This window comes from Homalodisca vitripennis, unplaced genomic scaffold, assembly GCF_021130785.1.
Source record: "Homalodisca vitripennis isolate AUS2020 unplaced genomic scaffold, UT_GWSS_2.1 ScUCBcl_1000;HRSCAF=4057, whole genome shotgun sequence".
NCBI lineage: Eukaryota > Metazoa > Arthropoda > Insecta > Hemiptera > Cicadellidae > Homalodisca > Homalodisca vitripennis.
The window spans coordinates 32630-48006 of record NW_025777176.1 but is presented as its reverse complement, the minus strand read 5'-3'; the positions used below and the strand labels follow the sequence as shown (position 1 = coordinate 48006).

Genomic DNA, 15377 nt, shown 5'->3' with positions numbered 1-15377 from the left:
CTGACCCAAATCTAGAACTCTAGAAATCTAAAAATCAAGACCAATCTATCTTGCATCAACATTAAGAACAAAATCAAGAAATGGTTAATCTCTTTTACTCATCATGATCTGGAGCCCATGTTTCAAATCTATCAATAGTTGCCTTTTTTTTAGTTATAAAAACTACATAATTAATATATAGTGTTGTGTGTTTGTGAATGTGTGTCACTTCTTCCTTTCAAAATTTGTGTTTTATTTAGAAACTTGGTAACTACCGCCTTCGATCAAGGTACAAATATGTCCCTTAGAAGGTGTATTTGTTCTCTTTACTCATTCATGAGAGATGGTTTAAAATTCTATTTAATTAACATTCCAACACATTTTTCTTAAATAAAAATGGTTTTTTGTTTGTTCATATTGTACTGTAAAAAGATAAATTAATATTACATATTATTATCAATATAATAATCTAGTAATATAACTTTAAGCAAGTAAATTTGTTGTTCATAGTTTGGTAGAGTATGTATATTTTGTTTTATACTTTATGTAATATTGTTTGGGTTATGATTTGTATACTTGAGTCATGTGATGAAAGATAATAAAGAAATTGTATTATATTAAATGAGTCGGGACAATGTGTAAAAAACCATTTTCTGCTAATTTTGTCATATGGCACTAATATTGCTACTTTTTTTATCAACTTTTTTTGTACGGATGATGTAAATTTTTAAATATCTTCAAAAACAGTGAATGAAATTCAAATGATCCCTTCATCCTGAAACTGCAACTCCAGGAATGATCCGTTCTTAAAATACTCAGATAGAGGATAACTCACCCTGGACTGAATCTCTATATTTTACAAATTAGGACGATTTATAAACTTTTTAAATTTATTTAACTACTGATAAATATAGTATAATTTAGGACTGAGACTGCAGCAACACTGACACGAGATCTGGACGAAAATGGTGAATGACGGCACAAAACGCCAGGCCGTTCCTCCAGGAGGTGGTGAGATTGGTGACTTTGACCCCAGGATAGTCCTTGGTCACGTCCTTGCACCACTCCAGCAGGTCCTGACCTGGCGTACTGTCCTGCAGTTTGGTAGGCTGGGGCTGGCTTTCCTCGGCCTACAACAAACAGTAGATCCTGACCGCATGTGAATGAGAACACCTCATTTTACAACCTTATTCAAAGATAACATTTATACTGGATTTCTAAAGACTTGTGGTTAAATCATTTAGCTTACCTTATAAATGTAGACAAGTTAAGTGAATTACGATGTAACTCTCTCTAACACTGATAAGTTTTATTAGTATTTTTGTAATGTACTTGAGATACAAGTCAAAATAGAATTTACAATCATTACAGATATTTGAAGAGAAACTCCTTCCATTCCCTTCATTAACAAACACTGAACATTAATCTTTCTCTGCATGACATTTTTTCTGCCTAAACCACTAAAATGAACGGTTTAAAAATACATATATACACATTTGGGAATAAATAAATAATAAGTAATAAATAATATATTTAAAAGTTCACTAATTGGCTAAGGAAACGGTTACTTTAGGTGAATCTGACTCATTGGCAGCAATTTATTACACAATTAATACAAAATGAACAATTTGTACTAAACTGTTATTTTACTTACACAACAAGTTAAGTAGTAAATTTTGTTTTACTCTGAGTACAACATAAATAATTCAGTCTTCCATGTTAACAGAACTTTAAAAACAAAAGAAACTGATGATTTAAAAAAAATTCAAAACTAAATTTTTATATCAAAATAACTGAGCAATCTACTGAAAAGTAAAATTTACATTTACTAGGATTGTATAAATATTTTTACATGAAAAGTAGCTTTGTTAGTTTTTGCAACAATGTGTGAAGAACACGCAGACAGAGTTAGTGATGTAAACAGCCTATGTAACTGAAAATTGTAATAATACAATCACAGTGAATATCAGTATGGTTCCTATCATTGCACCAGTTTAATTCCCCCAAAAATTGAAATTCAATCTTTTATGAAAGGAGCCTGTTTAATTACACAAAGTGATGCTTTATGAATTAATCACTGTTTTGTCAATTATTTACCTAATGGTGTATAAATATATAAAATGTCCTACATTTTCTGTACATGTTCATTTTTAAAGTAAAAACAATTCAACAACATCAGAGAAAATTTAATGTTAAATTTTTTGTTATGTCTCGTTTCAACCAACTAAACATACATACAAAACGGGTCTATTTATTTGACAAAGATTGATAAAAACTTCACCCAAATATGAAAACGTTTTTGGTAAAAACCACTTGTTTGTCTTTTGGCGGGTGACGGGGGGTATCTCAAAACAGATTTTTTTACTGAAAACAATACTCAAAAAATACTTTCTGCTGTGGAAAAATTTAAAATAAAGTAAAAGTGACTACTGGTGTTGACTCATCTTAATTATTGAGTCTAGATTTCTAAATTACACCAGAACAATGAATTGGTGTTGTATCTGTGATATAAGTTTGAATCTATCTTTCTTTCTAACACCCAGAACCAAACTAAAATCTCTGACCTACAACAGAATTTTAAGTATAATGCTCATTACTCTATTAATTAATACATATGATTTACTTTATAATTGTGTACTTTACCATCTCACAGTGTTATAGGAAAAACCTTGGAAAAATAAATCTTGTTGTTTAAATTATTGCTGCTGTCAAATAAACCATGGGGGGGTTAAAACCAGAATGAGTTTGACGAGACTACAATACAACTATTGCAAATAAAATGTAAATTGCTGGTGAAGCTTATTTTTAAAATACCACAGGAATCAGCAAACTACAATATGATGTGCAATATAAAACTACGTTGTTGGCACACAACGCAACCTAAAAAAAGTTTATATGATTTTTACTGAGATTATTCAAGTTTGAGAGGGGTAACTTGTATATGATAACCAGGTTTGTGTTTAGGTACATGCAAACACATTGGTTATTGATTAAGATAAATTAATAAAGTGATGCTACATACAAACAGTATCCAACTTTCACAGTACTGTATGCTTGTACATAATGAATACAATACAATGACCTTAGTTAACTTTTGAATATTTTTCAAGTCATTGACTCTGACTGACTTGTGGTCGGTTTATCTCCTATGACTATATAATGAGTGAATCATCGTTACAACAAAATGATAACAAAGCTGTACTGATAACTTGGTCACTGTCCATAACAAAGGAACAGATAACAATACTGACTTGAACAATAAATGGAAAGAATATTTATTCCACTCCATAGCTCATTGCATCATTAAAAAATACGAGTCTCTTGATTTGTAATTGTATTACAACTCAAAAAATACTTCTATAAAATGATAACCACTTTTATAAATAAAGTAGAAATAATGTATTTCGTTCAATTTGGGAATAGTAATATATTAAGTAAGTATAAAGTAAGTAACAGTAAGATATAAAACTGATTTATATTTCTGCTCTTACAAATTCGGCATTAGTAAATTTTATGTGAAACTAAAGCAAAAATTTATATTTCTTTTAAAAGCAATTATATATATATGGCATTATAACAAAATCATCCTTTCCAGCATGGTTTATTTTTTGGACGAGGCATTTGGATTCGAAAGGAAAGTATTAGAATATTGGAAAATATTGTTTTACTATTAAAAAATGTTTTCCCAATTAATTGCTCGAAGAGTCTTCAAAGATTATTCTCATTAAATAAATGGTTATTTTTATAATCTTTTATTTTCAACAATTACTAGATAACCTTAAAATGTTCTTTTTCCTATGTGCACTATACATTCACTTACCTCTTTTAAATTGAGGGGTTGTAACATAAGTCGCACATTCTTCGGCTGCTGGTTGTCAATGAAACTGTACAGAGAATATTAAAACCATTTTATTAACAAATAAAGTATTGTTTTGTAAAAATAACTAAAACATTAATGTTGTATTGTGTAACTTACTATGATTGATTATTACCTCAATGTTATGTTGTAGAAGTATGAAGTAAATTTTTAATTAAAATACATCTGATAATATTTTATACTTAGCGGGCCCAATTCAAATGGTTTTTCTAAACTTTTTTGAAACAAAAATTATCCTACACGTATACACGCAAATTATTTAAAAGCTCTAATGCTTTAATATGATTTTAAAATATATAACCATAAGTTTTTAATTTTAAAACACAGATGAGAACTAAAATATAGCTCATTTATGGTATAAATAGGAAAACTTTAAGATAAATTATTAAACGTGAACTCTGTTTTACAAATGGTTTAGCTTTGAAATACTTGGAAATAAAATTATGTACGATCCATAAAATACTAAAACTAAAATTAACGATTAGGTAAAATTGTGTAAACGCATTTATAATACTAATACAGTATACCTAAAAATACATAACATGCAGATATAAAAATTGGAACTACAATACAGAACCAAATTAAATACAGAAATTAGATATTAATACATAAAAATACATTTCTTACACATGGTAGTAAAGCCGTTGAAAGTTAACCCATGTGTTGTTATATATGGAACAAGTCACAAGCCACCGTTTTGACTATTTTATAAAGTAAAAGATGTTTACTTAAGTAAGTATCGTTTTAACATTCCGCTGCTGCAGCGTTCTTGTCCGTACCCTGCGTTACAACAGTCTACATTCCTTCACCTGTTGCCATTATGGTAAAATTCAATCATGTTTTCAAATGTTTATGCCTATTTAAAATGCCTCTTGTCAATTGAGAATCTCGTCAACAGTAAAATATGCACTGTTGTTTTCTTAGCTCTATAGGTGTGAAAGCAATTCAAATTTACTGTTGCAATTGTGAAGTGTATGTACAAAACCTTATAAATGATGGAATAGCATGTGAATATGTAAGAGCCTTAAAAGATGGTCCAAAAGACGATGGTCACAGAAATGGAGTTGATAACCCTCAACGATCACTATCACTTTGGTGAGAAAGTAAATGATAAAGTGAAAATGAACAGAGATGTTTTATAATTTTTTCATTATCACATGAGTTTCCTCAAGTTTACAGAATTGTTCTCTATGAAACTTTTATCAAATGTTCAATACTATCGAAAAAAGTATTGTTTTGCTGCATTAAAACGCTTGTCCAATTCGGCAAAACAAACTAAAGACCTCTTCACAACATTTTGATGGAACAATTTTATAATCCATGTAACCCAAGTCTGACGGCACCCAGTAACTACCTTGTGTATTTACAAATGAATACCATTTTAGAGGCCAGCATTGCGATGACAACAATGTATCAACACTATTGTGTTGTCACTGTTAAATCAGATGGCAAACTTCTATACAATAGGTTGATTTTTGCATATAAGCCCTTAATATTAATGGCAATTGTGTAGAAAAGTAGATACAAGTGTGGGCTTCTTAAAAATGAAAATTGTTACAAAAAGATTGATTATTATTTTCTATCACAGAAGATACTTACTTGAAAACACAGCTTGTATATGACCTTTAAGTTACCACAACCGTCACCCATCCAAGTCAGATTTGATCACAAGTTATGGTATGTGTTTTGAAGGCGGATTTTGACTGGAGCTTGATTTGACTAATTATTGAAAAAAAGTAAAAAATTCAGGATGGAAAAGAATAAAATACGTTTACCTCAAATAAATAGAAATGTTCAAACAATAACAACTTTCTTTTACAGCAACAATCAGCTCGTACTTTGCATCCAAATAAAAATTGTTTTAATTGGAGTGAAGCCCACCAAATACAATCAATTTAGCAATCAGTGCGAAGCTCACTAATTACACAGTCAATCAACAACTCACCTGGTAGGGCAAGTGCTAGAGTCTTCAGGATGCAACACGTTCACATCACTGATCTGAGGAAAACCTTTCTCGTCTCCAGCTAAAGGAGTTAGTTCTTCTCTCAAACTTGCAACTAAATTAGAAATCAACCACCAGATTAATTCAAGTTATGTGCAAGTAGTATATCAATGTGAATGTACTTCTAATCAATCCACATTTGATTGCACAATATCTTTAGATTATTAATTTATATAACAGTGACTGAATGCAAACAACTTGTTCAGAGGTTTCGATCAAGCCGACTGATACAGTACAAGGAGTTTATAGAATACTGAATTCTCTACAAGTTAGGGTAACCCTTCACTATAGTTGCAAAATGCAAAACTCAAGATTGACTTGCACTGCTTTACCATTCTTTTTTGACAAATTTTGCGCTCTAGCAGCAGTATTTTAAATGATTGCAGTTGTTTTGGTACAAGAAGATTACTTTTATACTTTTCCACTCTCTAATAATACTTTTATTGTTTTTATTTTAGTTAGTTCAGGGGAAAACATGGCTGTGCCAATTTGTAAACTTCGAAATAGTAAAATCGATTTTGAAATTTGTTACGACTGGAATAAATATGGTGGTATTTTTCTATTAATTCTGGAAAGACAATCAGAAGCTACTGGATCTGCAAACAGTGTGCAACAAAGTTCTGTAAACATCCATGCTTCTTGATGTATCAGCGAAATAGAGGAGTGGAGAAAAGAAAGACGTTTATAAAGAGTATATCAATAAAAAGTATATTTGTTTTATTGTTTAATTCAAAGTATTTACATTGTTAGGGTTGATTAATAAATCATACTAAAACAATATCAAAACCTGTGGGAGTTTCTGATACCAGGAGTAGTGTGTTCCGTGTTAATGTTACAAATTAATAGGCTCTAGTAGCACTGTAGGTGTCTAGAACTGATACGAGTACAAGAGGGTTAAATAACCATAATTGTACAAATTTTGAGGTTTTATTCCTATTAATATTTTACGGACACAGCATAAAACAATCTTTTAATCATTTTATTGATATTACAACATTAAGTTGTACTACCATTGTTAATATGAAATAATAAATAAAATTAAGCACAATAAATACCAATTCCTGTATTTTGTTTGGTTATAACGAATAAATGCATAGCCATTGTGAGGTTAATTAGGCCTTTAAAAATAAAAAATACCAGCTTTTATAAGAAAAAAATCATGATTTATTATGTTTTAAATTTATTATAATAAAAGAGATGAAAATAAAAGGAAGAAACCACTTTAGGTTTACTAAGCTGATGATATTTTATTAATCTATTTTTAAATATTTGGCCTGAAATTTTACATTCTAGAGTTATTACTGTAGGTGAGTCATGAGAAGACCTTCTCTTTGCAATACCGGCAAATTCAAGGTGCTAATCACCTCTCTTCAGACTAACTGTAATCGTGTGCACTAATGTTGCAGACGTAATTACTGACATAAGTGCCTACTACAAAATAAGGTGATACCACTACAATACACAGCTGCACTGTGTACTGGTCTAGGGGTCATCTTGTGACTCGCCGGTAATGACCTCTGAGTATTGAAAGTCAGCACAAAGAATGTGAAGCAAGACACTTACCACTCATCGGAGTACTTGCGAACTCTGACCCGCTCAGGCTGTTTGTCAGCATATCCAACTGATTTGTCAGATCTGACACTTCGTGTAGGCTGTGCTTCAGAGAGCCCTCTATAGAAACAGACCAACAAACTTTATTGTCTAAGAGTGATTAAACATTTAATGAAAATTTTCCAGTAAAAGTAACACCAGATTATTTGAATCACAGGCACCATGAACCAGTAGGTGTTATGAATGTTGTCTTCAAAACGCTCTAAATGAATGTTTATAAAAGGAATGTGGAAAGGGGAAGACAATGTGTGTGTGTATGTGTGTGCGCGCATGCACGAACGTGTGAGTGTGCGTGCATGTTTGTATGGAATGTGTGTCTGTGCACACTTAAATCCGCCTTCTTAATTTGAATTTGTAATAATTAAATACAAAAGCAAATGATACTAACTTTAGAATTTTAATATAGAGAACTAGAGTATCAAACTAATTCCAAACTGATAATACTGTTTATACTCATTAACAACCCAACTTTTTTTTTATCATATTTTCTCGGAAACAATCTACTAATTAGCTTGTTTTTATCACTACAAGTACTGGAAATAATAATTAAAACAGTTTTTTCAATATTTAACCCTTTTAGGACCAAATGGTAGTAAACTACCGTTTGCATAACTGACAAAAAAGACCATGCAGCAGTGAACTGCCAATCCAATTTTTACTTCTTTACATTCAGCCTAAATTAAAAACTAAACTTTTTATATGAGAACAACACAAGATTTTAAACTCTTTAACTTCTCAAATGTTGGTATGGAAACTTGTTATTGTCGGCTGTGATGCTGAATGCAGTGCTGTGTGGGTTTTTTTTTAATAAATGGGTTGTATTTCACTGATATGTCCAATATTTTCCATGAAAATTGGTAAACTTTGAAAACTTTTGATGCATACTCTCACACAGTAAAAATATTTCTAATTTTATTACTTTTTGAATCTTGGCTATAACTTCTCTGTATGACCTACAGCAACGGCTAACCGATAACGACTGGAGATTGAAATGAAAAATATCTTTATTGTATAACCAATTGGTGAGGTTTACTTCTTATTTTGGATCTTATTTAACAAAATAAATACTCACCATCATCTTCTTCGTCAAAATCATCGAGTGGAGCAATGTCGCTGTTGTTGTTGGTACTCATCAAACTGGCCATACTCTGCATATCTTCATCACTGGAAGACAATCACAAACACGACTGAGGGTTTGACTATCACTGTATCTATATTGAATATTTGTTCTTGTACCTGAATATTGACTTACTAATCTATTTATTATTAATTCTTTAATATTTAAAAAGATTGATAAAGAAGACATAACTAAAAAAATTAAACAGTATAGTATCAATCAAATGCCTCAAATGCCTTTATTACACCCTTTCAATGCATGATTGAACAAAAATTCTAGACTATGGAGGAGGGGTGGGGCTCCCTTAGTACCTTTACAATTTCAAACATAAGGGCTGCACATCCTGACCACTGCCCCCCTCCCTCTACATCCAAGATGGCATGACGAGATAATGCTTTCTCATGATGAATGTAACATAGGACCTCGACAAGAGGCGGACGCTATCCACAATCTGAATATCCTGTCGCTCCAGAAACAACGTATAGGTTTTTTCAGGACTAAATGCAATAAGAGGTTTCCTCCGCTTATCGTCCAACGTGAATTAAAAATAAAATAGGATAGATATGAGCTTATAGAAATAAATATATATCTGTCCATTTGGCTTGTTACTAGCTGACACAAGATTCAGAAGGTTATCCTTCCCGCTATGCTGACCTGACCAGACTGGCACAGCTCACCTGTATACCAACATTCAAACCTTACAATGACATCTATATTAACCCTTTGAGGTTGGCTGTCGATTATAGGTCGACCAGATATTGTCGCTGGATTTTTTTTTACTTTGGACTTCTATTTGTGTTAAATAAATACTACTTTGATCTTTATTTATGATGTAAGAGGCACTGAAAATGAAAAATAGAAAACCATTTCAGATGTCGTCTGCATTCGTGTTTTGTTTGGAAACATGGCCGACTCTACTAGAAGTTTTATCGATGATGATGAAATATAAAATAAACTAAGAATTTTGATAGCTTTTACAGTGATATTAGTATTCAAAATGAACAACAAATTATTGAGGAAAACAGGGATAGTGATGTTGAATCGAATCAGAATGACATTTTTCTGAAAACTTTGTGGTAACCGACTATCGACTGCGGTATTTCCGTGAAGCGCTCGCACATTGCATCTATATTAACCCTGTGAGGTTGGCTGTCGATTATAGGTCGACCAGATATTGTCACTGGTTTTTTTTTTTTACTTTTTTGTAACTAAAAGTAGGCCAAAACCTGGACCCGGGCCAAATATACCTAATTACGAGGGGTATTAGAAAAATAAGGTTCCCTATGCCACCAAGACAGAATGCGATATGTTGGGAGAAATCTGACAACACTGTCTTACTCATCCGCTGTCCCTCTCTCTATCTATACCACTCGCGCCTCGCTACATCCATCAGTGCCGGCCTAGCTGCCTTCAAAGATGGAGCTCCCTATCGTTACCGCCGCCAGATGCAAAATTCATGCTGTAATACGTTTTTTAAATGCAAAACAGATTTCACCTATTGAAATTCATCGTCAGTTAATCGAAGTTTATAGGAAAAACTGAGACGCGCTTTCCAGAACCGCCGGAGAGGAAGATTGTCCAGTGGTGTGAGGCTTATCCATGACAATGCTCGACCTCATGTCTCATGTCAAACTCAAGAACTGCTGACAAATTTTGGCTGGACTATTGTGCCCCATCCCCTCTACAACTCAGGCCTAGCCCCAAGTGATTATCACTTATTCCCAAAATTAAAGGAACACTTGGGTGGCCAACGCTTCAGTACCGATGATGAAGTCAAGGAAGAGGTTACTCGATTCCTTAAAGGATTGGCGGCAGAATTCTACTACATGGGGATAGAAAAGTTGGAGCATCGTCTACAAGAGTGTTTTGACAGAAACAGTGATTAGGTGGAAAAATAGCTTAACTGTTTAGTTTTAAATTGATGTATAACACTAAGTAGAAATATAGAGCTGTCTATTTTAAAAAATCATGGGAACCTTATTTTTCTAATACCCCTCGTACAACGTAGGTTGGATCCATGTGAGGAAAAATATCACACCAAAAAAAAAAAAACTTCAAATAACCTGTAAAGTGAGTAAAAACATATCCCTAATGGTATTCTGGTGCTATTTTACCTTTATCGACATACTTTTTGCATATGTTTATGTGTGTGAAATAAAAATTACTTTTTATTAATTTGAATTTTTTAATTTAAAAATTAATACCCATAAACAAAGTATTTTCAAAGAATATGTAGGCTCTTTTGGAATTCTTAACTTTATTTTGTAAAAACAGAAAACACAAAATATTACAGAAAAAAGTATTTAAAACATTTGGTTTATATAATGTAAAAAAGCTGTAATAACAAAGCAGAAAATAAATATGACCTGGGAACAGTTGGTGCGATTTTTAATGAGACCACAAAGGGTTGATTGTCGTAATTTAATTTTTAATCTATAGATTTGCTTGTCATGTACGACTTTTTTTAAAAAAGGACATCATAACTATATTGATTTTGAACATTTCATCATTGTTTTAATCTCTAAATGAAAAAGTCATAATCTCAATGCTAAATCTCTAATTTATCACTGATGTTCCGATTAGATTATTGGTGATTTATAAATTCATATTATGTACATATTTAACGTTACTTATTTTAAGCAAACCATAACATTTTAATTTAAATGAGTTCATATTAACAAAAGTTTCAATTCTTGCAATTAAAATTAATAAATCTATGAATAACGATGGTGAAAAAGTAAACGAAAGTACCCAGATAAACATTATTGCAATACCCAATTTATCTTTTATTGGCTGAGCACCTGCAAAGTCAATCACTCGGGGACTGGAAAAATTTCTCTTCTGTATATATGTCTACCTGCCTGTCTGCCCACACAATATTTGAGAACAAATTGACCTGGAATTGACTTGATACGTTACATTTTTTACATGGAGCTCAGTTTCTATATTCAACAACAACTTTGATGATGGTGCATATCCATCCATGTATTTGGTTGGGCGACAGTTTGTCTGATGGTTCATTTCTGGTTTTAATTAATTATATTGTCGAAGCCACAGAGTTGAACTTGCCTTGTTTCCCGATCGGGAAAATATATACATATCTAGTTATGGCCTAGAAACCAACATAAATAAAAAAACATCTACTTCCAGCCCTTGTAATCTACCTCTGGTGTAAGGGGAAGAGTGGAAAATCCTTACTAAGTTCATTTAAAAATAATTATTTATAATAGGTTTAACGTCAAATCTTGTTTTCTTATGTAATCTGAGAAAGACTGGATCATTGAAGCATGATAGTGTCCATTATTTTTTTCACTAAACCACTGTAAAAATGCCAAGAAAGCCAACCAGAATTTTATGTACAAGCATTTACAGCTTTGTTCATTAAGGTAGATTTTAAAAAAGTGTTTAAGTAGCATTTCCAATGTATTAAATTGTTTAAATTTGTCACTGGCACAATCTGCAATAAAAGTTAGATAGTAACTTATCTTTGCTGTCTGCCTTACACTACTGATTTAAAAATTTACAAGTAAAGAAATATTTCAACCGATTTTGCAAATTTCAGCTGAAAGTATCAACAGCTGTTTGGTATCCGTTAAATATAGATTTTATTTAATGAATACTATAATTTTTTTTTTCCAAATTCAAAATATTTTGGGGAGCTTTTTCAATTTTTCTCCTGGAAAGAATTCTTCCTCGGATTTCTAAAAAAATTTCTTTAAAAGAATCCAAATTTGTCCAGCCGTTCTTAAGATTAGTGCTTAACCCTTCAACGCGTTATTTTTTTTTTCATGGTCATACTCCCTCCTGCGTTGATTTTTCTGGCGGTTTTTTAGAGATTTTGTGTTTTATAAATAATATAAGCAAATTACCCAAGTTTATAATTATTTTATTATACTTCTATGTTGTTAGTGTTTAAAATTAGCCAAATTAAACAAAATTAACCTACTTTAGGTTAATTTCCCTAAAAGCTAGCTAACCTACAAACCATCCCCAACTCATGTTTATAAAACACAACAAATTGTTCCTGTCAAAACGGGATTTCCTTCTTCAAAACAATATAGTTAGCTTGTAAAACTAATAATAATAACTAAACAAAGGAACGTAAAACACACAAAAATATGTCAGTTGAACATAACCATCACACTAACAATGACTGTAAACAACAACAAACGTAAGCTGACAAACGATCGGCTGCACGGCAATGACGTCGTCTTGAATGCAGCTGATTTCTGAGATATTTTTTTCTAAAGATCGATTTTTCGAGATATCGACTCAATTAATCGAAAGTTTGAATCTTCTCCTTTCGATTGGTATACATTTTTCATTGAAAACATTCGATAGTCGTCTGTTACAGCTACAAAAATAACCGACTACTCCATGACGTACTCAGTACGGCAAAACGCGATCTCAAGTAAAAGTGTCATGACGTACCTAGTACGGCAAAACGCGTTGAAGGGTTAATAAGCCATTTAGTGATTCATATTTGTACTATATGGATTAAATTCACAATATTGAGTTAAATATATACTAAAATATTACTTACGTTGCTTTTCCCTCTCTCAAAAAGACACAAGACAATGTACATTCCAAAGTAGCCGAGTTTATTTTCTTGGTGGTCGGCTTGAGAATGAGGTTCAGCTGATGCTGTGTGGACTCCACACTGGCGTACTTCCGCATGTTGATGTTGGCGACGGCGAGCTGTCGTCTCTTACCAGTTGTAGCAACCTAGGCACACATCAATAATATGTTATGTCGATCTAAACTCTAACTGCATGAATAATCTTAATTACAGACAGATGAAAACAAGAAAACTTACGTCTTCAAGAACGAACGTCCAGTCTTTGTCCTCCAGTTCTTGTGTACGAGGATCTTTGAACAAGGTGACAGATATTTCTTTATTCTCTGGCACAGGCCACACGACCAATCCTCGCAAGGGATCTTTCATCGTTGGTTCCCAAGGCAAAGCCTCTGAATACACTCTCCTACTTCTCCTGGTCCATATGATACTCAAGCGGTTTGGTTTCCTAAAACACGGGAGATATTGTTAAACACGATGATCAAGCAATACGATTTAAGTAATGTACTTAACTAAGCATGTAATTGAATTTCTTAACCCTTTTAGGACCAACCGTGCGATTTATTGCTGATCGGAACTTACGCAAAAAAGACCAGCCGAGTGATCTATTGCCGCTGACTTTTATCATTTTTTGTAATATGTATTCATGATTTACAACTCATATCAATATTATTTTTATATTCTATGTGTATCCCTTTACTTGTGATTATAATTTGAAGGTAATTGGAAGAAGAGCAGGAATAAGTCCAGAACTCTCTGCTTAAATTGCAAATAAGGTGCAATCCTCTTTGTCTAATAAAACACATATGTAAATAGGCCTATTGCAAAGAAATCTGGCCATTTTGTAAATCGTGTACATATGTCAAGTTTTAAAACTGAATAAAAGTGTGTTCATTTTATCTGAAAGTCAGTCTCATATTCATGCATGTATGTTTTCAGTTTTCTTTTCTAAGTAGGCTGTAAAAATTTGTCTGTAATCATGATAAAAATATTGTTTTAGTTATCCAATTATAACATTTCCCATGAATAAAATATTTTTAAATTCAATGGTTTTCAAACTTATTCAAACTATTATGTACACATATAACATTTTTTATAAGCCTAAGTGTATAATTTTCAGTAGAATATGTTATAGATAAAAAATAATGCCCAAAACCAGAGCTTTGAATAAATAATGATAATATAGATATGATTATTTTCCCAAAAGCATACAAAATTGCACATTTTCCATTTACACAGTTTTTGGAACACGGATCAAAACAAAAAACTTTTTTACACAACATTTTGGCCTGGTACTAAAATTTCTATTTAGATAAATTAATTTTTCTATCAGGATATATGCCTTCATAACATAGTAAGGGTACTATTTGAAAACTTCTACATAAATCCAAGACTGTTGTTGTAGTTTCTAAAAGGTGCGCTCTGCCTTATAGATTCCCTATACCAGACGCCATTATGATTTCTTGTTCCATTTGAGGAATGTATCCAAACTTTCGCTTCATCTGTATTTTGATAGTACACAAGTACATTTTTCATTAATCTAATAGTTTATGAACAATTTGAATGGAACTTTTAATTTAATATAGAATTGTCCTCCAAAACCAGTACTAGAACCTCCAATCAGAGTCTTTTAATTTAAACACACATTTATAGTTGACAAGTTTCTTGTGTGTACAGTTTTAAATGTTGAGAATATATTATAGTTGTTTTGAAAATAACAGTTTTGCTTTTTTTATAAAACCCCATTTATAAAAAATACCAGAAAATCATAAACTTATTTCATACAATGTTAGAGTCACAGTCACATTTATTAGTTTATAATAAAGATATGTATTTTATTGTGTCATTTGCATTTTCTCACTCTGGCACAATTATTATTAACTCAAATAGTATAAATACAAAAATAATTAGTATTATGTTTATTTCACCGAAAAAGAAATTTTTTACTATAATAATTTGTTTTTTTTACAATTTTGAACGCCTATTGATGTCAAATCCATCAATATGTAAATAAACAAATTTATTACCATAAGTCCACTATAGAAACATATCTAAAATCTCCAAAATGTTTTGCCTTAGGAGTTCTTGAAAAAAACCACAATCTTATACTGTCCAGCCTTGTTCATAATAAAACCTATTCACAATTATATAAAATATCAGAACATATTCAAAAACTAGATTCATAAACTAGGATTAATTAAGCAAAGCTGCAGGT

General features: G+C 31.7%; 1 protein-coding gene across 2 annotated transcripts in view; it reads right to left on the bottom strand.

The window, feature by feature from the left end:
- LOC124371184 (EH domain-binding protein 1-like) overlaps positions 1 to 15377 on the bottom strand; it is a 75519-nt gene that overhangs the window by 52425 nt on the left and 7717 nt on the right. For both annotated transcript variants that reach the window (XM_046829498.1, XM_046829499.1), the window contains exons 3-9: positions 13403 to 13610; positions 13130 to 13311; positions 8542 to 8633; positions 7422 to 7529; positions 5802 to 5913; positions 3800 to 3863; positions 928 to 1109 (exon numbers count right to left, since the gene is read on the bottom strand). In XM_046829498.1, coding sequence (XP_046685454.1) covers positions 928 to 1109; positions 3800 to 3863; positions 5802 to 5913; positions 7422 to 7529; positions 8542 to 8633; positions 13130 to 13311; positions 13403 to 13610 — 948 coding nt within the window. The remainder of the gene's footprint in view (positions 1 to 927; positions 1110 to 3799; positions 3864 to 5801; positions 5914 to 7421; positions 7530 to 8541; positions 8634 to 13129; positions 13312 to 13402; positions 13611 to 15377) is intronic.